General features: G+C 38.1%; 1 protein-coding gene across 6 annotated transcripts in view; it reads left to right on the top strand.

The window, feature by feature from the left end:
* Positions 1–15,721, top strand: part of IMMP2L (inner mitochondrial membrane peptidase subunit 2) — an 899,397-nt gene that overhangs the window by 80,706 nt on the left and 802,970 nt on the right. For 4 of the 6 annotated variants that reach the window (XR_003795172.1, XM_029233255.1, XM_029233254.1 and 1 more), the window contains one exon: positions 2,982–3,085. Coding sequence is in view for 4 of the 6 variants with exons in the window: in XM_029233255.1 (XP_029089088.1) it covers positions 2,982–3,085 (104 nt within the window). In the remaining 2 variants the exon portion in view is untranslated. Of the gene's footprint in view, positions 1–2,981; positions 3,086–11,801; positions 11,959–12,880; positions 13,939–15,721 lie in introns of those variants that run through there. The other 2 variants (XR_003795173.1, XM_029233257.1) reach the window with 2 other exon arrangements.

Here is a 15,721-nt window from a genome sequence, read left to right as displayed (position 1 = left end):
ATTTTAAGTAGGGGAATGGCTTGATCAAATTTGATGCCCAGCAACCAGTTAGAATTATGTTCTAGAATTTCAGAAATGCAGTTGGCGGGTAGGGTATAAATTTAACTAGGGGTCACAATAATGGATAAAGCGCTTCCTGTTTAGATGTGGAGACAGGTTAATAAAACTGACATCACAGTATGCGAAGTGTTGTAGTATGCAGTGCTCTGTATTGAGTATAGAGGAGGAAGTGATTTGGGACTTCACTTTTAACAGTCATAGGTATATGGGTGGTATTTGCAACTGAGAATATTGATGATCTTTTCTAAGGCAATAATATAAAGCAGAGATGAAAGAACTGATGGTAGAATTCCAGAAGAAAGCAGCCTTCATAGGATAATGGTTAAAGAAGAATCATCTAAAGCTATGATGTTAGCACTGTGGGCTACAACTGATTTGTAGGTTGCAAATCAATAATAGTGGATGGGAAATTAATATGGTTGGCTATAGACAGAATTTTAAAAATATGGATTAAGAGACAAAGAAAATATCAGGGTGTATGAAGTAAAGGTAATTATTATTTTGTGGCATTTTGTTCAGATGTGTGTATTCGTGCATGTGTGTATTGGGTAAAGTGTAAAATGTCTTTCTTATTAAGAGTTGTAATCACAAACTTTTGAAAAACAATAAAAGACACTAAGGAAGAGCAGTTGGAAATAATTAAATAACTTTTGTTCTTCACTACTCTGATGGCAAGGAAAAGAAATGGACCCAGAGCAAGTGCAGTAGAAAGGAGATTTTCTCTTTATGTGCAGGTGGTCTCCCCCAGGCCGCCTTTGCCACAGCAGTTATGTAGGAAGAGAAATACAAAGAAATAAGGGGAAAGGACTTGCAAGATACAGAACTCAAAGACAGAGAGGGAGAGGAAGAAATAGAGAATATGAATGGGAAATATGGGTGAGAAAGAATAAACCCTTATGGAAGCGTGACTTTCAGCTTAACCCTACTGTGTGATGGCAAAAGCTCCATACCCTAGCACCATGGCCCAACAAAGCCCCTTGGATTTATCCTGCCATATCAGCTCTGTTCCTTATTAGGGACAGAGCCAGAGGAGGAACCTGGGGAAAGGGTACAAAACTACCTCTAATTAAAGTTGTGATTTAGTAATATCAATAATAGAAGTTATTGAGAGCTTAACTATGGGCTAAGAACTATTCTAAGCACTTTAAATGCATGATCTCACCGAATAAGTTAATATTTGTAAAGCCCTTAGAACAATGTCTTGCACGTGGTAAGTACTCGGCAAATATTGGCTATTATTATTATTTAATTATTAATTAGAGAATAGTTACTAAATATCACCATTTTACTAGTAAGGAAATAGGAGTATAATAAAGTTAAGTAACTTAAGATTTTATAGTTATAAAGAAATAGAATCATGCACTTTTGAGTTGGAGGTGACAGACTGACTAGTATAGGTGCATGAAGTTATATGATGACTGGTGCTTGAAATATGATGGTAGAGAGGAGACAAGATGGGCCATAACTGAAAGATATTATGAAAAGAAAATCCCTTTAGCTTGGTGACTGGTTGGATATGAAGTAAAAAGATAATTAAGATTTTAAGTTGGTTGACTGGGAAAATGGTAAATAAGGATGTAAGAAAATAAGGAAGAAAATTGTTTTGGTAGGAAATGATGACAAATTCCATTTAATCATGTTGAATTTTATGTCAGATAGTCAAGTGATGATTAGCAGGGAATTCAAAACTAAAGTTAGAGATATTTAGGCATTATCACATAAAGGAGTCACATAAAGCAGAAGCTGTAGAAGGGTTTGAGACCCCCAAGGATAACCAATATTTTTTGGCCACAAAAAATCTGGGGAGTCAAAAATAAGATCATGATAATAGCCCCCATGCAAAATTTCCACAGCTTTGCCCATATCTGCTTTGTAGAACCTACAAGTAATACCAGGAATCTTTAAAAAAGAGTATGTCACTACTGCTCCAGGGATGGGCTGTTGTCTGGCATGCACTGTTTTCCTCGCTCCTGCCCTGGTTGCTGTGGCTGTGTCTCCTCTTGTGGCCACCATCTGTGAAGGTGGAGCGCCTCAGCTGTGGTTTGGTACCTTTCCCACCACCGCAGAAATTGCTGTTTCCCCTATGACATTCTCAGAGACCCTGGAGGGTCAATGGTGATAAAACTTTCCTACTTTTTCTCATTCTTTTGTCCACCCTCAGGTTTCAGACTTGATATCCATTGGCTTTTTCTGCACCCCTGTCCAGGTGACAGGTATGTTGGCTTTATGGCTCCTCAGTCAGTTTTTTACGCCTAGATGATTCCTGACCTTCAGATGAATTCTTACATGAAATGTTTCTCAGTTTTTGCCCCATCAATCCTTAGGCACATCTAGACTTGTCTGAATCCTAAGGTGAAGGTTACTTATTAGCCTTAAACTGGAGCCAGGACCCTTGTTGCATGCTCTCTGGAGAAAAGAGAGGTCAAATTGGCAAATTCCCATATTTTCCAAGATTATCCCATCACTCGTTTCTTCTGGTCCCTTTACTTCTTCATATGGGTGTTTTCCTGGTTGATTTGAGATTATTTCTTCTTTTCTCCAGATGGAACGATAATGTGTACTTACTGTGGAATTAGATCCTATCCGAATATTTTGTTGGGAGGTTTGATTCACTTTTTCCTTTTAATTCTTCTTACAGGTTTCCATGCTCTTTGTTGGAGTTTAGTAAAGATTTGAATATCTATCACGTTTTCCTTTCAAATAAGTATTGGTAATATATATATTTTTTCTGGTTCTCTGTGAAGAATCCCAATGAGCCTTTTTGAAAACTCATCATTTGCAGTTATTTTAGAACAGCAATTTGTTGAAAGCTACCATATTAGAAATGTTTTATTGCACTGCACTACAGCTATGAAGTGCAAGGAACCATGAAGATTGAAAAATACAAATGATAGATGTGTCTCTTTCATCTTATTTTTTAGCCTTCTTTGAATCCTGGGGGGAGCCAGTCATCTGATGTGGTGCTTTTGAACCACTGGAAAGTGAGGAATTTTGAAGTACAACGTGGTGACATTGTGTCATTAGTGTAAGTAAATCAGAAACATACTATATTCATATATAAGATTATTTATAATTATCTGATTTAACTAGTAATTCACTGTTTATACCATATTGTCAATTATTAAATTAATAGGTCCATTTAAAATATTGATATAATGCATTTTTCAAAATCAATTTTGAAATGTAACAGTGCTATAAGAAAGGATTTTTCTTTTATACTTAAAATATATCATTTGACTGATATACCTGGATTTGGTAGAACGTGTTTAATGAAATGTTGATTAGAAATTATTATATTGATGATCTAGAGTACATGAACTTGGTATTTTGAAATTCCACGTTTTGGAAGCAACTGTTAAGTTACTCTCATGGTTTATTAGCTTGTGTAGCTACAAAATATTTCTAGACGATGATAATTGTGACATGAAATTCAGTGGCATTTATATATATCGGTAATTTAACTGAAAAAAGGAAGTTTGGAAGACTAGTAGACTGGAGGCTTTTGTATGGGACCAAAAGGTGGCACTGTTTCTCTGTTAAAGTATTAAGACTGGTCCAGAACAAAAATTTCATAGTGTAGAAAAGAAATGTCAAAATGTACATAACTGACGTAATGATAGTCCTAGTACATGCTTGAGATTTGTTTGTTCATTTTAAAAGTAAATTTACATTGAGAAGACTGCAACAGAACTTGCCTAATTTCTGCTGGTTTCAGCTACTTATAAAAATGTTTTAATATGATTCCCTGTTATGCCAGTTAGTGCTTTGGGGTGGCAATTAATGTAGCAATTACTGTTACTTGTTTAGTGATAGTAAAAATCCTCCTGTTTGGTGAAGACTTCCAACTTATAGTTCTGATTCTTGAATTGGAATGATTGTTTTTTGTTGGGTGATAATTTATAATTGGTAAAAGCAAAATGTTATCTACTGGTTCATACTTACCTTTGGCTAGTACTTTGTGGAAGTAGATATTTTCTAAATGTGTCTCAGTCAAACCTGTTGTACCAAGATTTGAAAACATATTAAGTAAATCTGGTAAGTAACTAATGAAATAAATTTGAGTGAAGTTTTGTATGGCAGCCATCCAAGGATGGGAATTAAATGCTTCTCATGTTCTTGAGTGCTTTCTTTAATATTAACCTACTCTTTGGAGTATACTTTTATTTTGTCATTCAGGGAACTGTTTCTGCAACCTCCTTAACAACCTTTCCATGCTGGGTTAGCCTGTCGTGCACTCATTATTTTTTTGCCTTTGGTTTGACAAGGTTACATCCTCGCTTAGTGGTGGAGAGGATACCCACCCAAGTGAAAGAGGTCACACTATAAGCAGACAATCGTGCAGTAACTTTTTTCTATGAGAAACATACTGACTATCTCTAACCAAGTGAATTTGAATAGGTAGTTGGGAAAAAAAAAAGGCTCCTTAAAATTCAGGGTTGCATGGGTCCATAACAGTACCCTAGCATATTATAGACTATGTAAAAAAGAGAACACTATTCATTTACGTAAATATTAAAGTAATTGATATTTATTATATAAATTAATTTCAGAAATAGTGTATTCAAATTAAGGTTGATATACTGAATTGTAGCTACTTCGGTTGAACTGTATTTTTTTTTTTTTTTAAACATCTTTATTGGGGTATAATTGCTTTACAATGGTGTGTTAGTTTCTGCTTTATAACAAAGTGAATCAGTTATACATATACATATGTTCCCATATGTCTTCCCTCTTGCGTCTCCCTCCCTCCCACTCTCCCTATCCCACCCCTCCAGGCTGTCACAAAGCACCGAGCTAATATCCCTGTGCCATGCGGCTGCTTCCCACTAGCTATCTACCTTCCTACGTTTGTTAGTGTGTATATGTCCATGACTCTCTCTCGCCCTGTCAAAGCTCACCCTTCCCCCTCCCCATATCCTCAAGTCCGTTCTCCAGTAGGTCTGCGTCTTTATTCCTGTCTCACCCCTAGGTTCTTCATGACATTTTTTTCTTAAATTCCATATATATGTGTTAGCATACGGTATTTGTCTTTTTCTTTCTGACTTACTTCACTCTGTATGACAGACTCTAGGTCTATCCATCTCATTACAAATAGCTCAATTTCGTTTCTTTTTAAGGCTGAGTAATATTCCATTGTATATATGTGCCACATCTTCTTTATCCATTCATCCGATGATGGGCACTTAGGTTGTTTCCATCTCCGGGCTATTGTAAATAGAGCTGCAGTGAACATTTTGGTACATGACCCTTTTTGAATTTTGATTTTCTCAGGGTATATGCCCAGTAGTGGGATTGCTGGGTCATATGTTAATTCTATTTGTAGTTTTTTAAGGAACCTCCATACTGTTCTCCATAGTGGCTGAACCAATTCACATTCCCACCAGCAGTGCAAGAGTGTTCCCTTTTCTCCACACCCTCTCCAGCATATATTGTTTCTAGATTTTTTGATGATGGCCATTCTGACTGGTGTGAGTTGATATCTCATTGTAGTTTTGATTTGCATTTCTCTAATGATTAATGATGTTGAGCATTCTTTCATGTGTTTGTTGGCATTCTGTATATCTTCTTTGGAGAAATGTCTATTTAGGTCTTCTGCCCATTTTTGGCTTGGGTTGTTTGTTTTTTTGTTATTGAGCTGCATGAGCTGCTTGTAAATTTTGGAGATTAATCCTTTGTCAGTTGCTTCATTTGCAAATATTTTCTCCCATTCTGAGGGTTGTCTTTTGGTCTTGTTTATGGTTTACTTTGCTGTGCAAAAGCTTTGAAGTTTCATTAGGTCCCATTTGTTTATTTTTGTTTTTATGTCCACTACTCTAGGAGGTGGGTCAGAAAGGATCTTGCTGTGATTTATGTCATAGAGTGTTCTGCCTATGTTTTCCTCTAAGAGTTTGATAGTGTCTGGCCTTACATTTAGGTCTTTAATCCATTTTGAGCTTATTTTTGTGTATGGTGTTAGGGAGTGATCTAATCTCATACTTTTACATGTACCTGTCCAGTTTTCCCAGCACCATTTATTGAAGAGGCTGTTCTTTCTCCACTGTACATTCCTGCCACCTTTATCAAAGATAAGGTGTCCGTATGTGCGTGGGTTTATCTCTGGGCTTTCTATCCTGTTCCATTGATCTATCTTTCTGTTTTTGTGCCAGTACCATACTGTCTTGATTACTGTAGCTTTGTAGTATAGTCTGAAGTCAGGGAGCCTGATTCCTCCAGCTCCTTTTTTTGTTCTCAGGATTGCTTTGGCTATTCGGGGTCTTTTGTGTTTCCATACAAATTGTGAAATTTTTTGTTCTAGTTCTGTGAAAAATGCCAGTGGTAGCTTGATAGGCATTGCATTGAATCTGTAGATTGCTTTGGGTAGTAGAGTCATTTTCACAATGTTGATTCTTCCAATCCAAGTACATGGTATATCTCTCCATCTATTTGTATCATCTTTAATTTCTTTCATCAGTGTCTTATAATTTTCTGCATACAGGTCTTTTGTCTCCTTAGGTAGGTTTATTCCTAGATATTTTATTCTTTTTGTTGCAATGGTAAATGGGAGTGTTTTCTTGATTTCACTTTCAGATTTTTCATCATTAGTATATAGGAATGCCAGAGATTTCTGTGCATTAATTTTGTATCCTGCTACTTTACCAAATTCATTGATTAGCTCTAGTAGTTTTCTGGTAGCATCTTTAGGATTCTCTATGTATAGTATCATGTCATCTGCAAACACTGACAGCTTTACTTCTTCTTTTCTGATTTGGATTCCTTTTATTTCCTTTTCTTCTCTGATTGCTGTGGCTAAAACTTCCAAAACTGTGTTGAATAGTAGTGGTGAGAGTGGGCAACCTTGTCTTGTTCCTCATCTTAGTGGAAATGCTTTCAGTTTTTCACCATTGAGGATGATGTTTGCTGTGGGCTTGTCATATATGGCCTTTATTATGTTGAGGAAAGTTCCCTCTATGCCTACTTTCTGCAGGGTTTTTATCATAAATGGGTGTTGAATTTTGTCGAAAGCTTTCTCTGCATCTATTGAGATGATCATATGGTTTTTCTCCTTCAATTTGTTAATATGGTTTATCACATTGATAGATTTGCGTATATTGAAGAATCCTTGCATTCCTGGAATAAACCCCACTTGATCATGGTGTATGATCCTTTTAATGTGCTGTTGGATTCTGTTTGCTAGTATTTTGTTGAGGATTTTTGCATCTATGTTCATCAGTGATATTGGCCTGTAGTTTTCTTTCTTTGTGACATCTCTGTCTGGTTTTGGTATCAAGGTGATGGTGGCCTCGTAGAAGCAATTTGGGAGTGTTCCTCCCTCTGCTATATTTTGGAAGAGTTTGAGAAGGACAGGTGTTAGCGCTTCTCTAAACGTTTGATAGAATTCACCTGTGAAGCCATCTGGTCCTGGGTTTTTGTCCAGTTGTCTCTTGATGGGCATTTGGATTGCTTCCATGTCTTGGCTGTTGTAAATAGTGCTGCTATGAACATTGGGGTGCATGTATCTTTTTGAATTAGAGTTTTTGTCTTTTCCGATATATGCCCAGGAGTGGGATTGCTGAATCATATGGTAGCTCTATTTTTAGTTTTTTAAGGAGCCTCCATATTGTTTTCCATAGTGAGTACACCAATTTACATTCCCACCCACAGTGTAGGAGGGTTCCCTTTTCTCCACACCCTCTCCAGCATTTATTGTTTGTAGACTTTTTGTTGATAGTCATTTTGATTGGTATGAGGTGATACCTCATTGTAGTTTTGATTTGCATTTCTCTAATAATTAGTGATGTTGAGCATCTTTTCATGTGCCTCACAACATTTTTAATATTTACTGACTTTATCATTTTCCAGTCACTGGGCTTAGTTCTACATTCATTTTTATTTAATCCTCATTAAAATAAACCCCAGTAAAGTAGGGACTGTTGTTATTCCTATTTTATAGATGAGAACACTGAGGTACAGAGAGGTTAAGTAACTTGCTTGTGAACGTACAGCTGGCTGGTAAATGGAAGAGCGAAGGTTTGAAGGGCTTCCCATCAAATCCAGCGTTCTTTACTGTCAAACTATAAAGCCTCTGTATACTGTGGTGATGGTTTGGTTGAGGATACTTACTCATTCTTAGCAAAGAAGTCATGCAGACCCTTGTATCTCTGCATCTATCAGATTATCCCCGTTTCTGTAATGAAATTTCTGATACAGTGGTTCCTGAAATGTCTCTTTATTAATAGCAATAATACTTTATTATGAACATACAGTCTGCATACAGTTTTGACAGCTGGTTTGCAACATGCTAAACTAATTGCCATTTTCTTGCAACATGCTAAACTAATTGCCATTTTCTGACTGTGATGGCTACGTCTGTAGCAGTAAATATGACCAAAGAGTTATGAAGAATTGAGCCAGGGAAATAGATGAAATAGAATAGAACCCTTGGGGGCGGGGGAAAGGTGCTAGTTCGTTCGTGTCTTGAGCGCTTATAAATCTTTAAAGGTCCCTTGACCCACCAAGGGAAATTAATTGCAGTCTGCTAAAATACGAAATTCATGTTTTGAAACAAATGCCCAGGGCAATGATAATAATGAATAATGACCTATAATTGTATAAAAGCCAGTTAATCTGTTGAGCTGGGAGAACATAATTGTGATTACTAGTGTGATACTAGTCTATCTATACTTATTCCTAGTTTTTTTTTTGGTTTAGAGCCAAATTTTTTTTTTTTGAGTTTGTAGTTAATATCATGCATTTCAGGAGCACAAATTTAGAAATAACATGACTTTCAAAGAAAGGTTCTATAGGTAGGAAGAAGTGCCTAGGTTTTTGTTTTTTGTCTTTAATTGATAGTAAAAATGCTGGAGAGTGAAATCCTGGGCTGCAATTTGTTTTGATGAGAGATTTGGTTTTTGGCACTTTCAATTACACATAATAATTTGCATTCGTTACAAAGTATATTTACAAATAATACTTAAAAAATGAGACAATGTAAGTATTGTTGCTATTGTCTGATATAGATTAAACTGATTTTATAAATACTCTTCAGAGGCATACAGAAAGTTGGTGCCCTTAAGGTAGTCCTTTAAAAGCAATTTCCTTTCTTGAGTAGGATAAACTGCCTTCACAATTTTTATACATTTAATTATACAATAAAACCTTTTCTTAGCCCAGGCTCAAATTATAGCATAGAAATGTTTCAGTGATCATAAATTTCAATTTTGAATTATTGAGATTTTATGGCAATGTAACTATAGGAGATATCCATAGCTTCTGCTCAACCCATTTCATAAATCTTATATGCTTTGAGAGATGACTAGACGTTGTCAAAGAACAAAGTTATACATGCAGCATTCTTTGAAATAGTGGGTACTTAACGTAACTTATTGTGAAAAAAATCCAGTCTCTGTGAACACTATTACCCTATTTAAAAAAAAAGTGCAAGACAGCATTTACAATGAAGGTGCTCCCAAATGCTCCCAAATACACCTTTTATGTTATACATAAGGAGTCAGCTTGAACTATTAAGGAGAAACATTTGAATATAAGTTGAAATAATAATTCTAACAGAGAAATAATTGAAAAATTTAAGAAGTAAATGGTTTAGCTTTCAAGCAGAAGATAAAACTATCCCATAGGTATGTCAACCTGTCTTTAATACTTTTGGAACCAGTAAGATATGGATGCATACATAAAGCGAGGCCATTAAGATCACCAACATCTGATCTCCACTTTCAGGTATGATAGATTAGTTTATTTCAAGCTAAGGCCCATACTGAAAAAATGAGAAAGCTATATTAAAAAGAGTATCTACAGGCATTGTAGTACTACCAAAGGGCAAAGATCCCAGAGTGAAGAGAAACACACTGAGGTGAGCCCTGTATTCAGCGCCACTTTTCACCTTGGGTTATTTGTCACTTAATGACAGTACGGGCTGTGAGGCTGAGAAGCCAAGCAGCGGCAGCTAAGATGGGAGATGCTGGGTGTAATTTTTGGCAGTTTCACATTGCTAAGAGGTCACAAACTAGAATTCAGGGAGGAAGATGCAGGACCCTGGTAAAACACTCTAAACTTTTAATTGGGACCCCTGAAGGGCTACATCCTAGGAGTTACAGAGAACTAGAAATAGACTATTAAGTTACAAAAATTGAAATGCAGCCTCTGATAAACTCAATTGATTTTAAGGTGATCTGCCTTTACTTTAACTCTCTGTCATTGCCAGAAACAAGAGACATCATGCAGAGTCTCTGTAAGTTTTAAACACAGTACCTGACATTCTATAAAAATAAACCATGCCTATTGCAAGCCAGGACCAAGATTAAAAAAATATAAAACAACAATCATTAGAAACATTCTCATAGTGTTCTAGCTTTTGGAATTATCAGACATGGGCTATAAAATAATTATAATCAATATATTAAAAAAATTGATGAAAAGATGGATTTCATTAGAGAATCAGAATCTAGAAAAAGAATTGAAAGGAATTCTAGAAATGAAAACTAGTATAACTGAAGTGAAGGACTCAGTAGATGAGTTTAACAGCAAATTAGACACAGCTGTGGGGAGGATCGTGAACTGGTTGATAGGTCAGTTAGAAAATATTTAGGCCATGGGTGAGGGGAATAGCCTGAATAAATAAAGGCTAAGAATTTTGTAGAACTCATGAAAGATATCAACCTAAAGAATCAAGAAGTACTACAAATCCTATCAGGATAAATACAGTGAAAAACCACAATCAGGGCACAGGGTAGGTAGTCAAACCACTGAAAACCAAAAAAAAGAGAAACCTCTTAAAAGGAAAAAAAAGATATTAACCTTCAAAGAAGCAAAAATAATAGCTGACTTTTCAATTGGGGGGATACAGGAGAGAACTGAATGACATCTTTAAAGTGCTAAAGGAAAAAAAAAATCCCAACCTAGAATTTTGTACCTATTGGAACTATTCTGCAAAAATGAAAGAGAAATATACTCTTTTTCAAACAAACCCTCAGTACATGCTCCATTGTCTATAGGACTTTACTTACAAAACAAAGTATTAAGAATTTCAAGATAGCACCTGAAGAGCATTAATTAAGCCCCAAGTGTGGGGCTTTTCTGAGTCCAGGCCCATGGGTGATTGCACTGGTTATGTCCCTACGAAGCTGGCCCTGTGATTGGACCTAAGCAGGGCCAAGCTGAGCCATTCCTGGAGATGGACGTATAAATGTTAGGGGTGAAAATTTACATTTTTGTTAGAGTTGTTAAGTTTGAACAATAGGATCTGTTAAAAAAATGTAAATCTTTAAGGTTATGTTAGTAAAACAGGTGCTAAGTGTAGTAGGCAGAATTTTGGTCCTCAAGATTCCATGCCGTAATGCCCAGGACAGTGAATATGATGGGATATTGTGCCCATGAATATGTTACCTTGTACTGGCAAAGGGACTTTGTGGTTGTAATTAAGGTTGACCTTCAGTTGTCAGTGAGGAGGCTAGCCTGGGTTATCCAGGTGGGCCCAATGTAATCTCAGGAGTCCTTAAAAGCAGAGGCAGAGGAGGAAGTTAGGAAGATGCCGTGGAACAAGTCAGAATGATCCAAAGCGGGAGAAAGATTTGATGTGCTTTTGCTGGCTTTGGAGATTCAGGGGCCGTGAGCAGAGGAAAGCAAGCTGCCTCTAGAAACTAAGATGACCTTTAGCCAAAGGCCAGCAAAGAAATGAGGACCTCAGTCCCACACAGAATTGAATTTTGCCGACAACCTAATGATCCTGGAAATGAACTCTCCCCTAGTCTCTAGATAAGGGCCCAGACCAGCCGGCAGCTTGATTTTGGCCTTCTGAGACGCTAAGCAGAGTACCCAGCCGAACCTGCCAGACTTCAGTCCTGGAGAACGGTGAGATTATAAATGGCGGTTGTTTTAATTTTAAACCCCTTTGTTTGTTTTAATTTGTTAGAGTGGCAATAGAAAATTGTGTTAAGCAATGAAAAGATACAAACAGTTATAATACTGCTCTTAGAATGTATAAGGAGATGAACTTTCACAGAAGATTCTTATTAAGCATTTGAAAAACACTTTTATTAAGTTACTTGCCTAACTAATTAAAAGTTATTATTTTCTTTTACATAAAACAAATTTGTAAGCCTCTACCTGCCAGTTCGTTGGTGCAAGAATATAGGAGTAGGCTTCAGGAAATCTTACTACTTTCAGCTGTTATCACTTATTAACTGGCTGAGTGACCTGGGATAGGTTTTCTTAACTATGCTTAGGGTCAAGTCTTAGCACCTGCAAAGTAAGAGGTATAGACTAGTTGATTTCTAAGATCTCTTCCATTTAAAAAATTGCATGAAAATAGTTTTAGAATCCAGATGGAATTGTTAGAGAGCTAGACATAAGAATCAATCCCTCAGAATATTGAAAAAATATTGTTCCATACTTTTGAAGCTGGAGTCAAAATTGATTTTTGTAAAGAACAGAAGCCATGTTGGTACATTAAACAGAAATTTTAGAATAGGTAAGGAGACTTTGAACACCAGAGCTTTTTTAGTCAAAGGGATCAGATGAATAGTGCTTATTAAGGTTGAAATTATTGAAAATCAAAAAATTAAAAGTTGGCAGGTATTTTACAAGAGGATGAGCACAAAATCCTTTCCTTTCTGTTTAAAATTATTCAAAATAAGAAAGCTATAGAAATCTTATTTCTTTATCTCTTGTCGTTTATTCTGGGAGTTGAGTTTTTGGCTCTAATGGTTAATCTTGTTCTGGTTATCTCCATCTCTTTTGTCAACTTCAGATGCATTTCCCACCAGTCAACACTATGCACTTGTTCTTAGAAAAGAAATGATCCTAGATCCCATATTCTGTTTCATAGCTTAGGTCCCGGAAATGTGGAAGAAATCTCAAAATGAAACTTAAATATCACCTTATTTGATCTAAGGTCAGTAGCTACCTTCCCACTTTTTTTTTTTTCCCTTTTACAAAAAAAAAAGGCACTGTTTTGGAGAGGGGGTGGCAGTTCTTGGGAAATGTGTCTGTTGCTGATAAGAAAAGGAAAGGGCTTAAAGCAATAGCCACCAAACTTTATCAGTGTTTTGGAGTTAAGGAAAACATTCTTTCCAAGAAGAACAGGAATACTTTTTTTTCTTTTTTTGGTAATTGTTTATTTATATTAATGAGACGCCTCAATGACCCATTATTATGAAAGGTAACTCTGCATAATCTAGTGACAGGTTTACTCACATTCGGAGGTCACATTGATATTTACTGAAGGCACAATAAGTATAGGTTGCACTTTATTAAAAATTGTATAGCTCTTGAAATTGCTGACAGAGAGGCTGACTCAGTTTGATTTGGCTACGGATATGATAATTGTAATACGGCTCACTGTGGTTTTTAGAGGTCATAAGTTACATTGCAAAATTTGTGTATTTGGATTGTGGGAAAGTTACCGTGGAGTACTAAGACAATACAATAGGAAATACTTAAGTGTGAGTAGTATGTCTCACATAAATTGTACCATAGAATTAAATATGAATCATTAAAATATTCCAGGTTTATTAAAAATTTATTATTCTAAAGCATCTTTAAAGAGCAGTAAGAACTTGAAGAAATAATAGGAAAGCTTTGCTAACAGTGACAGTGTGTTGAGTTGAAAGAAGGTAAATAATTTATTAACAAAATGCATACAAAAAGATTTGTAGTAAATCAAGGGGGGAAATCAGTTAATAAAGAGGCCAGGGAGACCTTCAAGATGGTGGAAGAGTAAGACGTGGAGATCACCTTCCTCCCCACAAATACATCAGAAATACATCTACATGTGGAACAGCTCCTACAGAACACCTACTGAACGGTGGCAGAAGACCTCAGACCTCCCAAAAGGCAAGAAACTCCCCACATACCTGGGTAGGGAAAAAGAAAAAACAGAGACAAAAGAATAGGGACGGGACCTGCACCTCTGGGAGGGAGCTGTGAAGGAGGAAAGGTTTCCACACACTAGGAAGCCCCTTCGCGGGCAGAGACTGTGGGTGGCGGCGGGGGAAGCTTCGGAGCCGCGGAGGAGAGCGCAGCAACGGGGTACGGAGGTAAAAGCGGAGAGATTCCCGCACAGAGGATCGGTGCCGACTGGCACTCACCAGCCCGAGAGGCTTGTCTGCTCACCCGCCGGGGCGGGCGGGGCTGGGAGCTGAGGCTTGGGCTTCAGAGGTCGGATCCCAGGGAGAGGACTGGGGTTGGCGGCGTGAACACAGCCTGAAGGGGCTAGTGCTCCACAGCTAGCCGGGAGGGAGTCTGGGAAAAGTCTGGACCTAAGAGGCAAGAGACCATTGTTTCTGGGTGCACAAGAAGAGGGAATTCAGAGCACCACCTAAACGAGCTCCAGAAACGGGTGCGAGCTGCGGCTATCAGCGTGGACCCCAGAGGCAGGCATGAGACGCTAAGGCTGCTGCTGCCGCCACCAAGAAGCCCGTGTGCGAGCACAGGTCACTATCCACACCTCCCCTCCTGGGAGCCTGTGCAGCCCGCCACTGCCAGGGTCCCGCGATCCAGGGACAACTTCCCTGGGAGAACGCACAGCACGCCTCAGGCTGGTGCCACATCCTGCCGGCCTCTGCCGCCGCAGGCTCACGGTGCATCCATGCCCCTCCCTCCCCCCGGCCTGAGTGAGCCAGAGCCCCGAATCAGCTGCTCCTTTAACCCCATCCTGTCTGAGCGAAGAACAGACGCCCTCAGGCGACCTACACGCAGAGGCGGGTCCAAATCCAAAGCTGAATCCCAGGAGCTGGGAGAACAAAGAAGAGAAAGGGAAATCTCTCCCAGCAGCCTCAGAAGCAGCGGATTAAATCCCCACAGTCAACTTGATGTACCCTTCATCTGTGGAATACCTGAAGAGACAATGAATCATGCGAAATTGAGGTGGTGACTTTGGGAGCAAAGATGTATATATATTTCCATTTTTTCTTCTAGTGAGTGTGTATGTGTATGCTGCTTTGTGTGATTTTGTCTGTATAGCTTTGATTTTACAATTTGTCCTAGGGTTCTGTCTTTTTTTCCTTTTTTTGTATAGTTTTTAATGCTTGTTATAATTGGTGGATTTGTTTTTTGGTTTGGTTGCTCTCTTCTTTCTTTTTTTTAAATTAACATTTTAAAATTTTTAATATTTTTAATTTTAATAACTTTATTTTATTTTTTTCTTTCTTTGTTTTTTTCTCACTTTTCTTCTGAGCTGTGTGGCTGACAGGGTCTTGGTGCTCTGGCCAGGCATCAGGCCTGTGCCTCTGAGGTGGGAGAGCCAAGTTCAGGACATTGGTCCACCAGAGACCTCCCAGCTCCACGTAATATCAAACGGCAAAAATCTCCCACAGATCTCCATCTCAACGCCAAGACCCAGCTCCACTCAACGGCCAGCAAGCTACAGTGCTGGACACCCTATGGCAAACAACTAGCAAGACTGGAACACAGCCCCATCCATTAGCAGAGAGGCTGCCTGAAATCATAATAAGGCCACAGACACCCCAACACACACCACCAGACGTGGATCTGCCCACCAGAAAGGCAAGATCCAGCCTCATCCACCAGAACACAGGCCCCAGCCCCCTCCACCAGGAAACCTACACAACCTACTGAACCAACCTTAGCCACTGGAGACAGACACCAAAAACAATGGGAACTATGAACCTGCAGCCTGTGAAAAGGAGACCCTAAACACAGTAAGTTA

This window comes from Monodon monoceros, unplaced genomic scaffold (genome assembly GCF_005190385.1).
Source record: "Monodon monoceros isolate NGI ecotype Baffin Bay Population unplaced genomic scaffold, NGI_Narwhal_1 Super_Scaffold_2, whole genome shotgun sequence".
Classification (NCBI taxonomy): domain Eukaryota; kingdom Metazoa; phylum Chordata; class Mammalia; order Artiodactyla; family Monodontidae; genus Monodon; species Monodon monoceros.
The sequence above is the reverse complement of the archived record's forward strand: the minus strand, read 5'-3'. Positions and strand labels throughout refer to the sequence as shown.